General features: G+C 40.8%; 1 protein-coding gene across 1 annotated transcript; it reads left to right on the top strand.

The window, feature by feature from the left end:
* Positions 1 to 106: 106 nt before the first annotated feature.
* Positions 107 to 14,972, top strand: CLDN12 (claudin 12). Its single transcript, XM_043509350.1, is given in 4 exon segments — positions 107 to 2,299; positions 7,795 to 7,841; positions 7,844 to 7,862; positions 11,260 to 14,972. Coding segments are annotated over 4 exon segments (1,041 nt in total). The 5' UTR covers positions 107 to 2,084; the 3' UTR covers positions 12,020 to 14,972.
* Positions 14,973 to 15,498: the final 526 nt, after the last annotated feature.

The following is a 15,498-nucleotide window of genomic DNA, read 5'->3' as shown; positions in this document are numbered from 1 at the left end:
TTACCTACACACACACCAAAGCCTTAAAGGAGAGTGCTTGAAATTGGGATTTTGCTTGATGATGGACTGAGCATGTAAAATAGTGTATTGTCATGAAGAACATGGTACATTGTAGAAGAGATTTTGATTTTTTTCCTAAACTTTTAGCTTTAAAAGACAAGTGTTAATATAATGACTACACTTATGTGGCCATCAACAAACCGCCCAAACAGTTTCCTATTTTTAGTCACTTTGACCATCTGTTTTGGAAGTACAGATTGGCCAAACAAAAGTACTCACAGAACATCAAGTGCTAAATGGCTCTAATATCTTTCATATATGTTGAGAAACATTTTTAAAAATATAACCACAAATGTGGGGATCTTGTGTGCTTGCTCTAGGTTTCCATTTCTCCCCCACTGAATAAATTCTCTCTGGCCCCTTCATGTAGGAGAGATGGGGAGCTTGTTATGCTTTGGTTCTATACCGGCTACAGCCCTACTAGAGTGAAGAGCAACCTGGGGACTGCTCTAAACCCAGCCAGTGGGTAAAAATCCCCCAGGGGCTGCCTGTTGTTCTTCTGTAGGAGTTGGGTAGGCTGGCTGTATTTCTGTCGGGCATTCTTTGCACCAGAGGAAACTTCCAACAGGGATGTGGGCATTCTCTAGTGGGCTGCAGATGAGTGGAGCCGAGAATTTGGCCTGCACTCAAACATCACTTTGTATCTGGTTAAATTACGAATAGTGCCCTATCAAATTCATGGTCCATTTTGATCAATTTCACAGCTGCAGGGTTTTTAAATTGGCCAGTTTCACATTTTCAGCTGTTTATGCCTGAAATTTCAGGGCGGTGTAACTGGGGCTCCCAACCCAAAAGTGGGTCTGACTTTCTCTCTCTCCTGCCCCCGCCCCTTCCCCTTATTGCCTGAGCTGCCAGGCAAGGCAAGGAAAAGTCCTGTCCCTTCCCAGCCCAGCAGGGACTTGCAGCTAGGAGCACCCTCGCTGGGATGCTCCCAGCAGCAGGGGGATATGGGACCCACCTCCACAAGGCTTCTCCAGCTGCAGGAACCTCTGGGTCTGGAGCTTCTTGCAGCAGGGGGAGGCACTCTGAGGTGAGTCTTGTCCTTCCCCTACCTGGCTGCTTTTGCACTTGGGGAAGAGATAAGTCCTGTTCCTCCCCAGCCCAGCAGGGACTTGCAGCTAGGAGCCCCCTTGTTGGGGTGCTCCCAGCAGCAAGGGGGGATCAAATTTCATGGGGAAGGGCTTATTTCATGGTCTGACATGTTTTTCATGGCTGTGACATTGGTTGGGCCCCACTTATGAATTGGTGGAAATCAGAATGAGGCATAGGAGAGAGGCTGATGTGGAGGCATGGAAGAGCATAGCATACTGCAGAACTGTCATTCTTCATTTCTACTCTCACCTGCTGGGTTCTGCTATTCTCTCCTCACAGAAGTAGAGGAAAGCATGGGGCTAAGACTATCTTTGTATTACAGAGGGGTAGAAGATTAAGTAAAAATGATCAAGATCACAAAAGTCTCAACTCCACATCCCCATCTTAATTTGAAACACACTTCCTCCTTTTACTTTAAAAGTGGGTAGGTCATGAATCTAAGCAGAGTGAGTGTCCTCTCTTGGGAAAGAACTGCCTGTCGGAGGGGGAGTTGATTTCCAGGTTTTGTATAATGAATGAACATTAAATGTTACTAAAAAGCAACTAGTACTCCTTCATTGTACAATATGTCATCCACTTCAAAGATCCAGTATGTTTCCAAAGGCAAATTTAATACTGGATTTATCAGACTTAATATTTTTATATACTAGTAAAATCCTCTGTAAATTTAAAAGCAGTTACTAGGAAGGAAGCCATAATTTGCTCATTGTTAGCCAATTCTTTTATCTTTTATACTGATGAACTTTTAATACATGACACTAATAGCATTTCCTCATTACTTGGCTAAATCAATGTTTTCAATGGGAGCTGAACCCTATGCAGGACAGACTCGCTGTTGCACTTACTTCACTGCAGGGTGCAGAATATTGTTTTACAAGGAGACCTGGTAGCTTGTTCAGACATCACTGACTGGGCTGGACACAAGGGTGTGAATGATGACTGCTCAAAGCCATATTCTGGTTAGCCATTTGGACCTTATGTGTGATGTATGGTGGGATGTGACTGAGACCTTTAACACACACACAAATCCAACTGCTCATTGTTTGATCACTGAGGAGGAAGGCGCTGCAAGGAGCATAATTAAAAATTGGACATTTAACCACCCCTGTAATTCAACTAATGGCAGCATTTATGGAAATCTCTCATTGTAAGTGAAGGTTAATACAAGAACATCCATTGTTTTATTGAACCCACTAAGGAAGAGTAAAAGAATTCATCTTCTCTGGGTTTTGACATTTTCAAATAAAGATCTTACGGCATTTTTGGTATCCCTTCATCTTGATGCTAGTTTTGGTGTTACTTTTACAGGCAACTGGATTCCTTTACAGTTTAAGTGCTACATAAAAAGTTTAAGCAGAAGCTGTAAATCATTTCTCAGTTCAGGTGTCTAAAGACTCTTAGCAGTCTCTTCAGCCAGGTGGCATGGGAAGTGGTGGTTTCCCCCAGAAGAGTGGTCATCCCATCATTTTTCCTTTCAGCATGAAGAAGGGGGAAACCAAAGAAGGGAAGAGACCTTGGGATAGCATGTTCAGGAGGGGGGATGCTGAAGGTATGTCTATGCTACAGGGGCTACCCTGGCAGAGCTACAGTGCTGTAGCTCTACTGACATAACCTGTGGTGTAAAGGCAGCCAAGGGTGACTGAAGGAGTTTTCTGTCAGTGTAGGAATGCCACCTTTCCAAGCAATGGCAGCCAAGTTGATGGAAGCATTCTTCCATTGATCTATTTGCATCTACACTGGAAGTTAATTTGGCATAGCTACATTGCTCAATGTATCTTTCACGTCCCTGAGCAACATAACTGTGTTGATCTGAATTTTAAGTGTAGATCAACCTGAGACATAGCAGGCCCATGTATTAGAGGATCCAGGCCGCCTTAATCCACCCCTAATGCAATTCTTGTCTCATGTTTCAGAGGAATTTGGAAACAGTTTGTTTTTTCTTTTATTCCCTAATGCTAAATACAGATACAAGAAAGTCTTGGTGTTTGTATTCACCTGAAAAAATAAACTTCCCTTCTCTCTGAAACATGGAGGGAGAAAGGGATTTTCAGCCTACACAAGGCAAGCTCAATGAGACCAAGGTACCACCTTGCTCACTTCCTCCTGCATTTCTTCTCCCATCAGATTTCCAGCATGTAGTGATCGTTTAGACTTACTGAATCTGCCCCATGCAAATTTAGGTAGACTACAAATGACCCACGAAGCCCTTATTGGACCTATTCCATAAAAAGCCATTTGCCTCCTGAATGACCTTCAGTTTGCTATGCCTCAGTTTCTCCATTTATAAAATCAGCACAATGATACTCTCTACTTTATAAAATGCTTTGAAATCTAGTGATGAAAAGAGCTAGGTATTATTTATTATTATATAATTTCAAGAAGACAAACTACTGTAAACATATTGAGGAAAAGCAGTGCTGACAATTCCCATGATTTCACTAAAAAGAAAAGGAGTACTTGTGGCACCTTAGAGACTAACAAATTTATTTGAGCATAAGCTTTCGTGAGCTACAGCTCACTTCATTGGATGCATTTGGTGGAAGTGAGCTGTAGCTCATGAAAGCTTATGCTCAAATAAATTTGTTAGTCTCTAAGGTGCCACAAGTACTCCTTTTCTTTTTGCAAAAACAGACTAACACGGCTGCTACTCTGAAACCCATGATTTTTCTGTGAGTTTTGTGATATTTGTTGTGGGTATGGTGTTTTCTGTTTTTGTTTTGTTTTTTTTAAGCACCAGTTTCTGGAGTTATGGGATTATATGAGAATCTCATCTTTTCTTTCTTTTACTTAAAAAAAAAATCTAGCCAACTTGTAGTTCTGGTGGAATGCTCGAAAACTGGGCCTTTTGGACCTCAGGCTCAAGGAAAATTTAAAAAAACCCAAAATTTATTATTTTTTACATTTAATGATTTTTAAGGCAATCTCATAATTTTGGGAGTCCTAACTCGTAATTTTTTATGTTGGGGGTTGGTGATACTGAAAAAGAACTCTGAGAAGCATTTACAGTTATTTGTACAACTTTTGCTTACAAATGTGTTCCATTTTATCTCAGTGTATTTTGTGTGCGTGTGTGTGTCTGTCTGATATTGTCTTTACCTATGAGCAAAAGATGGTGATTGACTGCAGGGCTTGATCACGTTACACCACAGTGGCATAGCCGGAATAGGCTGTCGGAGCAGATTTTGAAGGATGGTGGATAGGAAATAGTTCCAAGAGGGAATCCTGGGAGTTGTAGTCTTGGAAACTGGGATAATTTATACATCGGGGAGAAGTAGGACTACAATCCCAGAAGACTTTGAGCATTTCTGGGGAAGGCCACAACTTCCTGAAAGGCTGAGAAAAAGGGAAAACAGCAACAGCAGCCGCTCCTTAGTGTTTGCAAATAACGAGTTGCGTGCGTAGTAAGCGGGTATGTGTGATTAGCAATGTTGTTGCTTTACAGGCATTTACCTATAATGTCTTTAAGCCTTTTCTATTCAGGATCGGGTGGATTTCACTGTTTATAGCTAATGAAAAACCAGGATTGCATATCTGCAGGTGGTAGAGAAGCAGACTTGTAGTGATGATCCCTTTTTATTTTACCTCTATAGCATGAAATGAGAGCTTAGTTGCCTAGATTTCCTGACAGAACTGGGCTCTTTCCGTATTACTGGGTGTTCATGTTCAAACGTAATAAACATGCGGTGGGGGGGGGGGGGGAAGGGGTTAATAATCAGACTGAAGTTGTTTTGATGATAATTATGTCCTGATTCACATTCTAACCCACCCGGTGCTGCCATTTGTAGGGGTTGGTCGTAGGCTGTTCAACAACAGTTCCTTCATCTTTTCATTAGTCACAAGAGGCACTTGCTTTTGCTGTGTGTATGCTCTGAAATATGCTCGACTTTAGCCTGGGCTCTCGGTACTGCCATATTGCAAGATTCTAGGTTTCCTACTCTTGTTGACTTTTAGTTTGTAGCATAAATTGTTTGGTAAATGAGATTATATCTCAAAAAGAAAAGGAGGACTTGTGGCACCTTAGAGACTAACAAATTTATTTGAGCATAAGCTTTCGTGAGCTACAGCTCACTTCATCGGATGCATTCAGTGAGCTGTAGCTCACAAAAGGTTATGCTCAAATAGCCACTGAATGCATCCGATGAAGTGAGCTGTAGCTCACGAAAGCTTATGCTCAAATAAATTTGTTAGCCTCTAAGGTGCCACAAGTACTCCTTTTCTTTTTGCAAATATAGACTAACACAGCTGCTACTCTGAAACCTGAGATTATATCTGTGATTGTTAAATATCACCACTGTAATATATTCTAGCATTCATGGAAAGGTCTCTGGGTTAGTGAATTAGTGTGCTTGCTGTATTTTTAACTATAACTCAATGCACTTTTTGGATCAATTAGCATAATAATTACACTTGATACAATCTTTCGAAAATGTTGTTGTAGAACATTCCTGAAACCCACTAATTAGTAGTACTCCTTTTCTTATAGCAAGTCTGACATTCTATCTGATAGGATGCAGCACCATGCATACACACTAGCTAGTACATTTCATGTTCCTCTTCCTCACAATTTAAAACTAGTTCTTGAGCAGCTGGGGTGCATAGCTGTTCAAGTCCAACAATTGTGCCCCATTGTTGAGCACAGGTGCTGCCTAGCTCACATATTGACTAGTGAGGCTAGAACTCAAGATCTTAAACTCCAGGAAGAGAAGTCTCTACCATTTAGGGTAAAGCAGAATGTTCTGTAACTGTTAGTAGTATTGTACCCACTTGCGCCCACAGGCTAAGCCTATATTGGAATAAGGGACTGTTGTGTGTTTGACGTAGTTCATCCACTGACAGCGAATCATGTACACTTTCAAAGCACTATATAAGTGTCACTATTATGAGCTCCGGACTCCATTATAGCTACCTATACATGCTTTTATCACCTCCAGATTGGATCACTGCTCTACTTAGAGTGATGCTTGAAGATTACTTAGAAACTTGAGCAAGTACTGATGCAACTACCCACCTGCTCAGAGGTTTTTTTTCTTTCCTGGGGTTTAATAGATGGTTTCTATAGGTTGCACTGGCTTCTGGTACTTTTCTCTGGAACATGGTGATTTTGATCTATGTGTCCCTTTATAGTTTGGGTCATACGTACCCTTAGTATTTGTCTCTCTCCTCGTGTGTGCGTGTTTGTTGGTGGGGCGGGGGGGTTGTGTATGTGTTTTTAACCTGGCACTTGAAATCAAATGGGAAACTGGAGCTGATAGTCGCTGAATTTCTGAGTCTCTTGGAGCATGATGAAAGCAAGTTCATAGTAGAGGGCCTTAGACTCTGAAATTCACTTTCTCTTTTAGTTCAACAATACTTAACTTTGGGGACCATAACAGAACACTGCCAGGTCTCTCGGCTTACCCAGACGTTTTAATAGAGAGAATCTTTATTTTCCTGTATGTGAGTGAGGTCTGTTGGATTCTGCATGGGTGGCAAGGAAGGGGTTTTTTTGGTTTTGTTGAAGGAGATTGCCCATGTTCTTACAGAAAGCTGTTGTGCATCTGCCTAGGGGCTGCTTAATAGGCACAGTTTATATCTGCAAAAAAATAAATAAATAAACATCCCCTTTAGACAGAGCTATTAAGGTGACATAGTCACAAACACTTGCAGGTCTCAGAGTGGTAGCTGTGTTAGTCTGTATCAGCAAAAAGAATGAGGTGTACTTGTGGCACCGTAGAGACTAACAAATTTATTTAGCCCTTGAAAGCTTATGCTCAAATAAATTTGTTAGTCTCTACGGTGGCACAAGTACTCCTCGTTGTACTTGCAGATCTGACATTCTATCTAGTAGAGTAGTGGTTCCTAAGCACTGATCAGCAGAGCTCTTTTGAGAACCAAGAAATTGGGGGGAGCAGGGCACTGAGGATGGGGGGTAAGAAAAGTCCGTGAGAGGCTCTTCCATTGTAGTCTGTGGAATGAAAAAGTTGGAGAACCTCTAGAGTTGAGGACAATGGTAGCACTTACACACTAGCCAATACACTCTACCTGCTCTCATAAAAAATCAGTTCTCTTTCCTCTTCCCACCTTGTTTATGCCCTTTCACCAGAGAAATTCCATTGGTTTGGAGGAGGGAGAAATCCCCCCAAGTATGACAAAGTTGTGTGTCTTCTTTAAGATTTCTGTTGTCCTCAATGACTCTCACCCTGACTGGTTAAATTCAAATTGGTAACCAAAAGCTGAAATAACAACTTTAAATGGTGTTTATCACTAGGAATGTAGACTCAGGGATCTGAATATCTCTGTGACAGCGTCTAGGAACTTTCCCAGCAACACAGGCCTGTTCTGCTGAGACACCCTGACGTCAGGGAGGGGATGAAATAGCCTTGGCACAAAGAGAGAGAGGGGCAGAGGCATAGGTGGTCCTGTAGGGAAAAACTCTAGGACTGGAGAAAGCTTAGGCTGAATGTTTATGTTCCATTGTTTTATTTAAGTTAACAATAAAGGCAAATCCCAAAAAAGTGGTTTGCATTCTAAGCCATGTGTTGGAGAATGGTTGGCTCTTCCCTGCTTGCAGCCATTTCAGAATTTCTGTATTAATGCTGCACCTGGAATTACATGAAAGAAAACATGCAATTGACATTTTCCTCATAATGTTCTCTTTCCTAGATTCAAGAGTACGTATTTTCTGCTCCCAAGAGTTGCCAGGGTTTCTCCTTATTTGAATACATTTTTTGGTGAGTATGTATTATCTGTTCTTATGCATGCAGCTCACCTCTGAGCAGTATTAGCAATTGAAGCCACATCCTGCCTAGCAATATTTGCTACTTAAGGCAAACTGCCACTGTCCGTGTGATTAGTACGCCCTAAAGGCAGCCAAAAACAGACTGGAGACTGATGTCCTCTGTCCACGTATCAGGTACAGCAGACAGAGTTACTCATGCTGTCCCAACCCACACTAGAACTGGGCACATAGTCACTGGCATAATTACATCTACCAGTATTCTATGGGAAAAACTAGATACCTGAGAATCCAAGGGTCTCTGAGGATGCTGAGAGGTGACCTGACCTCTCTATCCTCATATGTTTTCTTTCCCTGCTTCCCAAGACCTTTAACTGCTTTTACAGTTTCTGTTATCGCAAAGGGATCTGTGGACAAAGTGGGTTAGCAGTTGACCTCTGAAAGTGATAAATCTTGAGCTTGTTCTGATCTCTTCTGGCAGGGAGATCCGTAGCCAATGGTCCCACTGCTGAGAATGCCCTCCCACGAGGGGACTTGTGTCTTATCACAGCTGCCTGACAGATATGCCATTCTCGAGCTTGTGTCTGTTTTTGCATTAGTGTTTAAGCCGCAAGACACAACATTTGATCTCATATTAAAACTAAAATTACCTCCCAAATTTAGAGGTGTAAATTTATCTATTATTTCTTGGCGTCTTATATGCATTGATGTGGCTCTAAACATTTAGATTGAGGCATATGTTAAGTAAACGGTGGTACAGAGAAAGGGGCACCTTTGGGCTGTTTTACTCATGGGATAGTCCCGTTAACTCCCATCAGAGTGCTCCTCTGAGTAAGACGAGGAGGATGTGGCCTACCCTCAGCAAGGTGTGCAGTGTATAAATGTTGCCTTTATGGTAAGTGAGGGTATGTTTACACAGCAACTAGACACCCGCGACTGGCCTGTGCCAGCTGACTCGGGCTCCTTTTCTTCTTGCTGCAGGACTGTTTCAGTGCTGTGTAAACTTCTGGGCTCAGTCCCAGGCTCTAGGACCCTGTGTGCTGGGAGTTCAGTACAGAGAGAATTGACATTTATAACTTTTTAACAAGCAACTCTAATTGCTTTTTTTGTACTTTACTATAAAACAAAAATACCACAGACAAAAGACTCACTTTTTTTGCATCTGGTTAATGTGTTTGTATCTGCCTCAAATATTTGGTAGGAAGGTAACAAGTAATTGTATCATGTGTGTGTGTGGTGTTCAAAACCTGACTTTTTAAAAAAGGTAAGTTTAGATTATAGTTGAGGGGTTGGTTAGTTAATGAACATTTTATAGAATTTTAACACTTTGAGTAGTGAAGAGCAGTTTATTATTATTTCATATATCATCTTGGTATGTAAGGTATTTATAGTTATGTGGCACTGTATAAGTGTGCATAGTGCAACATTTTCAAAAGTGCGTAAGTGACTTAGGAGTCTATGTCCTATTGATTTTCAGTGAGGCAGGCCTACATTTTTAAGTGTCTACTGTTTTTTGGGTGCCCAACTTGAAACACCTTAAAAGGTAGATGCTTAGCACTTTCTGGATATCAGGTATCCTTAAGGTATCTCAGATTAAGCACCCAAAAACTGAGGACCCCAAATTGCCTGGTCATTTTTTTGCAAAAGTGATTCTAAAGCACTATTCAGAGTAGCAGCCGTGTTAGTCTGTATTCGCAAAAAGAAAAAGAGTACCCGTGGCACCTTAGAGACTAACAAATTTATTAGAGCATAAGCTTTCGTGAGCTACAGCTCACTTCATCGGATGCATTTGGTGGAAAAAGCAGAGGAGAGATTTACACACACACACACACACACACACACACACACACAGAGAACATGAAACAATGGGTTTATCATACACACTGTAAGGAGAGTGATCACTTAAGATAAGCCATCACCAGCAGCAGGGGGGGGAAAGGAGGAAAATCTTTCATGGTGACAAGCAAGGTAGGCTAATTCCAGCAGTTAACAAGAATATCAGAGGAACAGTGGGGGGGAGGGGGAGGGAGAAATACCATGGGGAAATAGTTTTACTTTGTGTAATGACTCATCCATTCCCAGTCTCTATTCAAGCCTAAATTAATTGTATCCAGTTTGCAAATTAATTCCAATTCAGCAGTCTCTCGTTGGAGTCTGTTTTTGAAGCTTTTTTGTTGAAGTATAGCCACTCTTAGGTCTGTGATCGAGTGACCAGAGAGATTGAAGTGTTCTCCAACTGGTTTTTGAATGTTATAATTCTTGACGTCTGATTTGTGTCCATTCATTCTTTTACGTAGAGACTGTCCAGTTTGGCCAGTGTACATGGCAGAGGGGCATTGCTGGCACATGATGGCATATATCACATTGGTAGATGCACAGGTGAATGAGCCTCTGATAGTGTGGCTGATGTGATTAGGCCCTATGATGGTATCCCCTGAATAGATATGTGGACAGAGTTGGCAACGGGCTTTGTTGCAAGGATAGGTTCCTGGGTTAGTGGTTCTGTTGTGTGGTGTGTGGTTGCTGGTGAGTATTTGCTTCAGATTGGGGGGCTGTCTGTAAGCAAGGACTGGTCTGTCTCCCAAGATCTGTGAGAGTGATGGGTCATCCTTCAGGATAGGTTGTAGATCCTTGATGATGCGTTGGAGAGGTTTTAGTTGGGGGCTGAAGGTGATGGCTAGTGGCGTTCTGTTGTTTTCTGTGTTGGGCCTGTCCTGTAGTAGGTGACTTCTGGGAACTCTTCTGGCTCTGTCAATCTGTTTCTTCACTTCAGCAGGTGGGTATTGTAGTTGTAGGAATGCATGATAGAGATCTTGTAGGTGTTTGTCTCTGTCTGAGGGGTTGGAGCAAATGCAGTTATATCGTAGCGCTTGGCTGTAGACAATGGATCGAGTGGTATGATCTGGATGAAAGCTAGAGGCATGTAGGTAGGAATAGCGGTCAGTAGGTTTCCGATATAGGGTGGTGTTTATGTGACCATCGCTTATTAGCACCATAGTGTCCAGGAAGCGGATCTCTTGTGTGGACTGGTCCAGGCTGAGGTTGATGGTGGGATGGAAATTGTTGAAATCATGGTGGAATTCCTCAAGAGCTTCTTTTCCATGGGTCCAGATGATGAAGATGTCATCAATGTAGCGCAACCTTCCACACAAACTTCCTCGTGGCTGGACTTTACAAAAACTAGACAAGCCATTTACAAAACACACTTTGCTTCTCTACAAAAGAAAAAGGACACTAAGCTATCTAAACTACTATATGCCACAAGGGGCCACAACAATGGTTCCCGTAACCCACCCAGCAATATTGTTATTGTCCTGAGGTTTGCTTTTCTGCTATGTTAAAATGTTTCTTTTAAGACTCTTCCCTTCTGAACCTCTCTCTTTTCATCACAGGGAGTGTTTTCTGTAGGCCAACATGGGCTGCCGGGATGTTCATGCAGCGACAGTACTGGCCTTCCTCAGTGGAACAGCCTCGGTAGCAGGACTTTTTGCTGCAGTTTTACTTCCTAACTGGAGACTGATGAGACTGCATACATTCAACAAAAATGAAAAGAATCTGACAGTTTATACTGGACTCTGGATTAAGTGTGCGCGCTTTGATGGAAGCAGAGACTGTGTGATATATGACACAGAGTGGTACACAGCAGTTGATCAGCTGGATTTACGGGTTCTCCAATTTGCGCTCCCCTGTAGTATGCTAACTGCTGTCTCCGCTCTGCTGCTCTGTTTGATCGGCATGTGTAACACGGCCTTTGTGTCAAATGTACCAAACATCAAACTTGCTAAATGTCTTGTAAATAGTCCAGGCTGCCACCTTGTGGCTGGTCTGTTGTTTCTACTTGCATGTGCCATTTGTCTCACACCATCAATCTGGGTAATTTTTTATAACAACTACCTGAACAAAAAATATGAGCCAGTTTTTACCTTTGATATTTCAGTGTATATTACCATTGCCAGTGCAGGAGGCCTGTTTTTCACTTCAGTTCTGTTATTTATCTGGTATTGTGCATGCAAAACCTTACCGTCCCCATTCTGGCAGCCCCTCTATTCCCATGCCTCGAGCATGCACAGCTATGCCTCCCAGCCCTATTCTGCACGATCTCGGCTCTCTGCCATTGAAATTGACATTCCTGTTGTAACACACACTTCTTAAAGAAAACAAAACGTGTTTCAAAAGCCAAACGTTTATTCTGGCTCAAACCTTGGAAATTGAAGGCCTGATTCTCTGCTGCTTTGCCCCATGTTTAATTATTAACACCTGAGCAAAGTGGGTGTAATATAGTCCCAAATCAGACTGTATAAGGTTGAAGACCATAGAGAATTGGGTCCATAATATTTTTAAGTCTTGCTTTTTAATGTATTTCTGACCAATCTGTTCTTTGAATTTACTCCTGGAAAATATTGACTGCTGCTAATGCTGTAATGACATGCTATTGATCAAAAATAATTTTTACAGAGACCTTCTTGCATATCCACTCCTCCTCCTGCTTATTCAGACCAAAGGTGTTTTGAACTTCTTTACTGATTTGATGAGCTATTCCTATGTCCTGATCCTGCAATAAGAACCATATAGGTAGACCCATTCCACCATGCATTCCCCTATTAAAGACAATGGGGCTTTTTGTGGGGTGCAGTTCCCATTACAGGATGGCACACTCTGAAGAATATGATGCACTAGTTGAAGCAGGAAGATGAGTTGGAAATAGGCTACAAAGCTTTGCATGTATTTTGGGATGTGATCTCTTAGAAGTTCAAACTAATTAAGTCTTGTTACAATGTTCTTTGTTTTCCACTGTGCATAAACAAAACCCATCTGCTTATGAACTTCAAATGCAGCATTAGTGTCAAATTGCCCTTTAATCTCAAAGTAAAAATCAGAGATTTAATAACAAAAACCGTCCAACTAATAGTTCTCAGTCCTATTGCAATGGCCTAGGCTAAATCTCAGAGGTTGGGATTTTTTCCCTGATCATCTTCAGTGCATTTTCATTCCATTCAGTGGATTTTGATAAATTATGAATCTCATCAGATTTTTCCATTTTATGATTTATTTAAAAATACCACTTGTAATTTAAACATTTTGGTTTAAAACTTGAATATTGTATTTTAAGGGGCGTTGTCATCAAGTAGAACAAGCCTAAAGTGAAAACTGCTTTAGCATTATTCTGTTCTGGAGTGAATTGTCCTCCAGATTTCAAATGTATTGCATAAGCCTTGAACAATTTTACAGAATATTAAACACTGTTTGCTGTATTATAAACAGGCTGTCAACATGCCTCTCTGGGAAGCAGATTGTAACCACATGGAGAAAGAGTCATCATTCTGGATGTCTTATGTATATATTAATGAAAACAAACTTGTGTATTTTCAAAGATGATGTTAATGGGAATTTTTTTTAAGAAGTGGTTGTTGGGCTTTTCAGGCTGTATCTTATTTATTTACAGATAAGGATTTCTCCTTTCCAGCCCTTGACTTCAAAATCTCTCCCCTATTTAATTGTTTTTTAGACCCAGGTTGGTTTCTAGCTCCCTTTGAAGAGAAGTTTCCATCCCCCTAAAATGAAGTCCCTAGTCATCTGTAAGCTTCATAAGTAGATATATAAGCTAAGATTTTTCAAAGTTTAAGTGATTATAAGTCCGTAATTTGAGACACATTAAAGGACCCTGATATTTCATAAAGTGCTAGCACACACCCTCTGAAAAATCAAAGCTTCTCAGGTTGCACACTGAAAATTTCTAGTCACATCTGAAAATCCTAGCCTTACACTGAAGTGTAATATTCTCAGTACAGATATTTCTGACTCACTGTGTTTCTGATCGGTTCAAATCCTTTCATGTTTGAAATGTGGTTCCAGTCTGAAAAGTGGCTGTGTTTGCGGCACTGTGGAGTTTATTGTGTTTTTGTGTCTCATTAACTCCATAGCAAATTTGTTCCGTTCGCAGTTTAAAAATGAAAAAAATATTATTTCTAATTCCTTGCCCTGTAAACACAAGCTGGGATCTGTGAGAGTCAAGCTGGGATCTTTCCTTCTCCATGTATTAGCACTAGTAATAAATATTCCACAGGGCAAATGATGCCCTCCCAAGATCTTTATTTCTGTTGTTAGTGTGTTTAGACGCAAGACTAAGTTTGCAGAGCAGGGAGTTAGAAAATATATGGTCTTACATTCAACCAGAGCACGTTTTATATGGCATCATAAAACACATGAACTCTATGGGCCATTCCTTCACAGTTATTTTTAGAGTGGAACTATGCTTTATGGTCATTTTCATTGTCCTGGTACAGATAATTGTAATATTTGTTTCTACTATGCATGCTGCTACCTGCTTAGTCTGGGTCACTAAAGCAAAGGAAACACTGGATGGAGGTCCATCCCCAGGCCTTATTCTGAATGATCTGAGGTTGCCAGTAAACATTCCTCAGCCATGGCCAGTGTCTCGTCTGCTTCTAGAGCCTGAACCTGCAAGGTGCCGAACGCTCTGGAGCGATGCTCAGTGCCTGCAACTCCCATTGACTTGACAAGGAAATGAGGGTGCCCAGCTTGTCTACATGCTCAGCACCTTATAAGACTCTGGGCTCTTCTTCTGTAAAGAGGATTTTCAATTGAAAGCAAATGCATCTGGTGTTGTGTTCCATATAGGTATATTTTTTAATTGGTGGATTTTCTGGTTTTTTGGCAGCTGTTTTGCTTTTTGACTTTGATTTTTCTGCCCTAAAGGTCCTATTAGCATAAATTGATAAAACCTTGCTCTGAAAATTGTACCTCTCTCAAACTCTGAGATGGGCCTTAGCTCTGATGTTTGTGAATCTCAAAGTTTCTGGGTTTCAATTCAGGCCATCTCTGTTAAAGATATTATATTTCATCATATATAGTTCATAAACGCACTGCACGGTTATATCTACTAAGGAGTGTTAATGTGAGTTGCAAAATATGTCCCAAGTGAAAATGATTTTGACTGCTGTGCTGTATCTCTCTTTGTTTATGAAAATCTTGTCTTTTTCCAAGTAGAATTCCAGTCTGACTTTGAGTAATGTTTAATTATGGTGGGGGTTCTTTTTATGTAAAACAGAAAATATGTATTTGTAATAAAATGTGTTTACATACAGATGTGGTTTCTTTTTAGATTTTTTTTGTATAGAAAAAAATTAAAATTGCACCATGCACCTTAAAATACAAAACCTATTTACGTGATCTTCCATTGGTCATTGACTTTGCCAGAAAATCTTTGAACGTCTTTAATCAACTCCAAATGCATTACATCTAATGCATTCCTCAGATCCACTAATTTTGTAATTCTGTCCAAAAAAAATATCCTGCCTTTTATAAATTCCTTCTGACTATTGTTGGCTCTATCACCACCAAAAGCTTGATATTTATTAATATTTCCCCATGATTTTAAACAGAAAATTAGACTAAAAGAAATAATAGGCAGGAGACAACTGACTTGGGATACCAGGAATATTTCCTCATTGGAATGTCCTCAGTAGCAGGAATTTTTGCCACAGCTTTATTGGAGATAAATGCGACTCTACACAATCATGGTGCTTTCTGGGGTTGCTTGTTCTGATTGATTTAGATGTGTAATAGACAGAGATCAGTTAAAGAAAAAAGGCCCAGTCATCAAATTAATG

The sequence above is a fragment of the Dermochelys coriacea genome, chromosome 2, assembly GCF_009764565.3.
Source record: "Dermochelys coriacea isolate rDerCor1 chromosome 2, rDerCor1.pri.v4, whole genome shotgun sequence".
Lineage (NCBI taxonomy): Eukaryota > Metazoa > Chordata > Testudines > Dermochelyidae > Dermochelys > Dermochelys coriacea.
The sequence above is the reverse complement of the archived record's forward strand: the minus strand, read 5'-3'. Positions and strand labels throughout refer to the sequence as shown.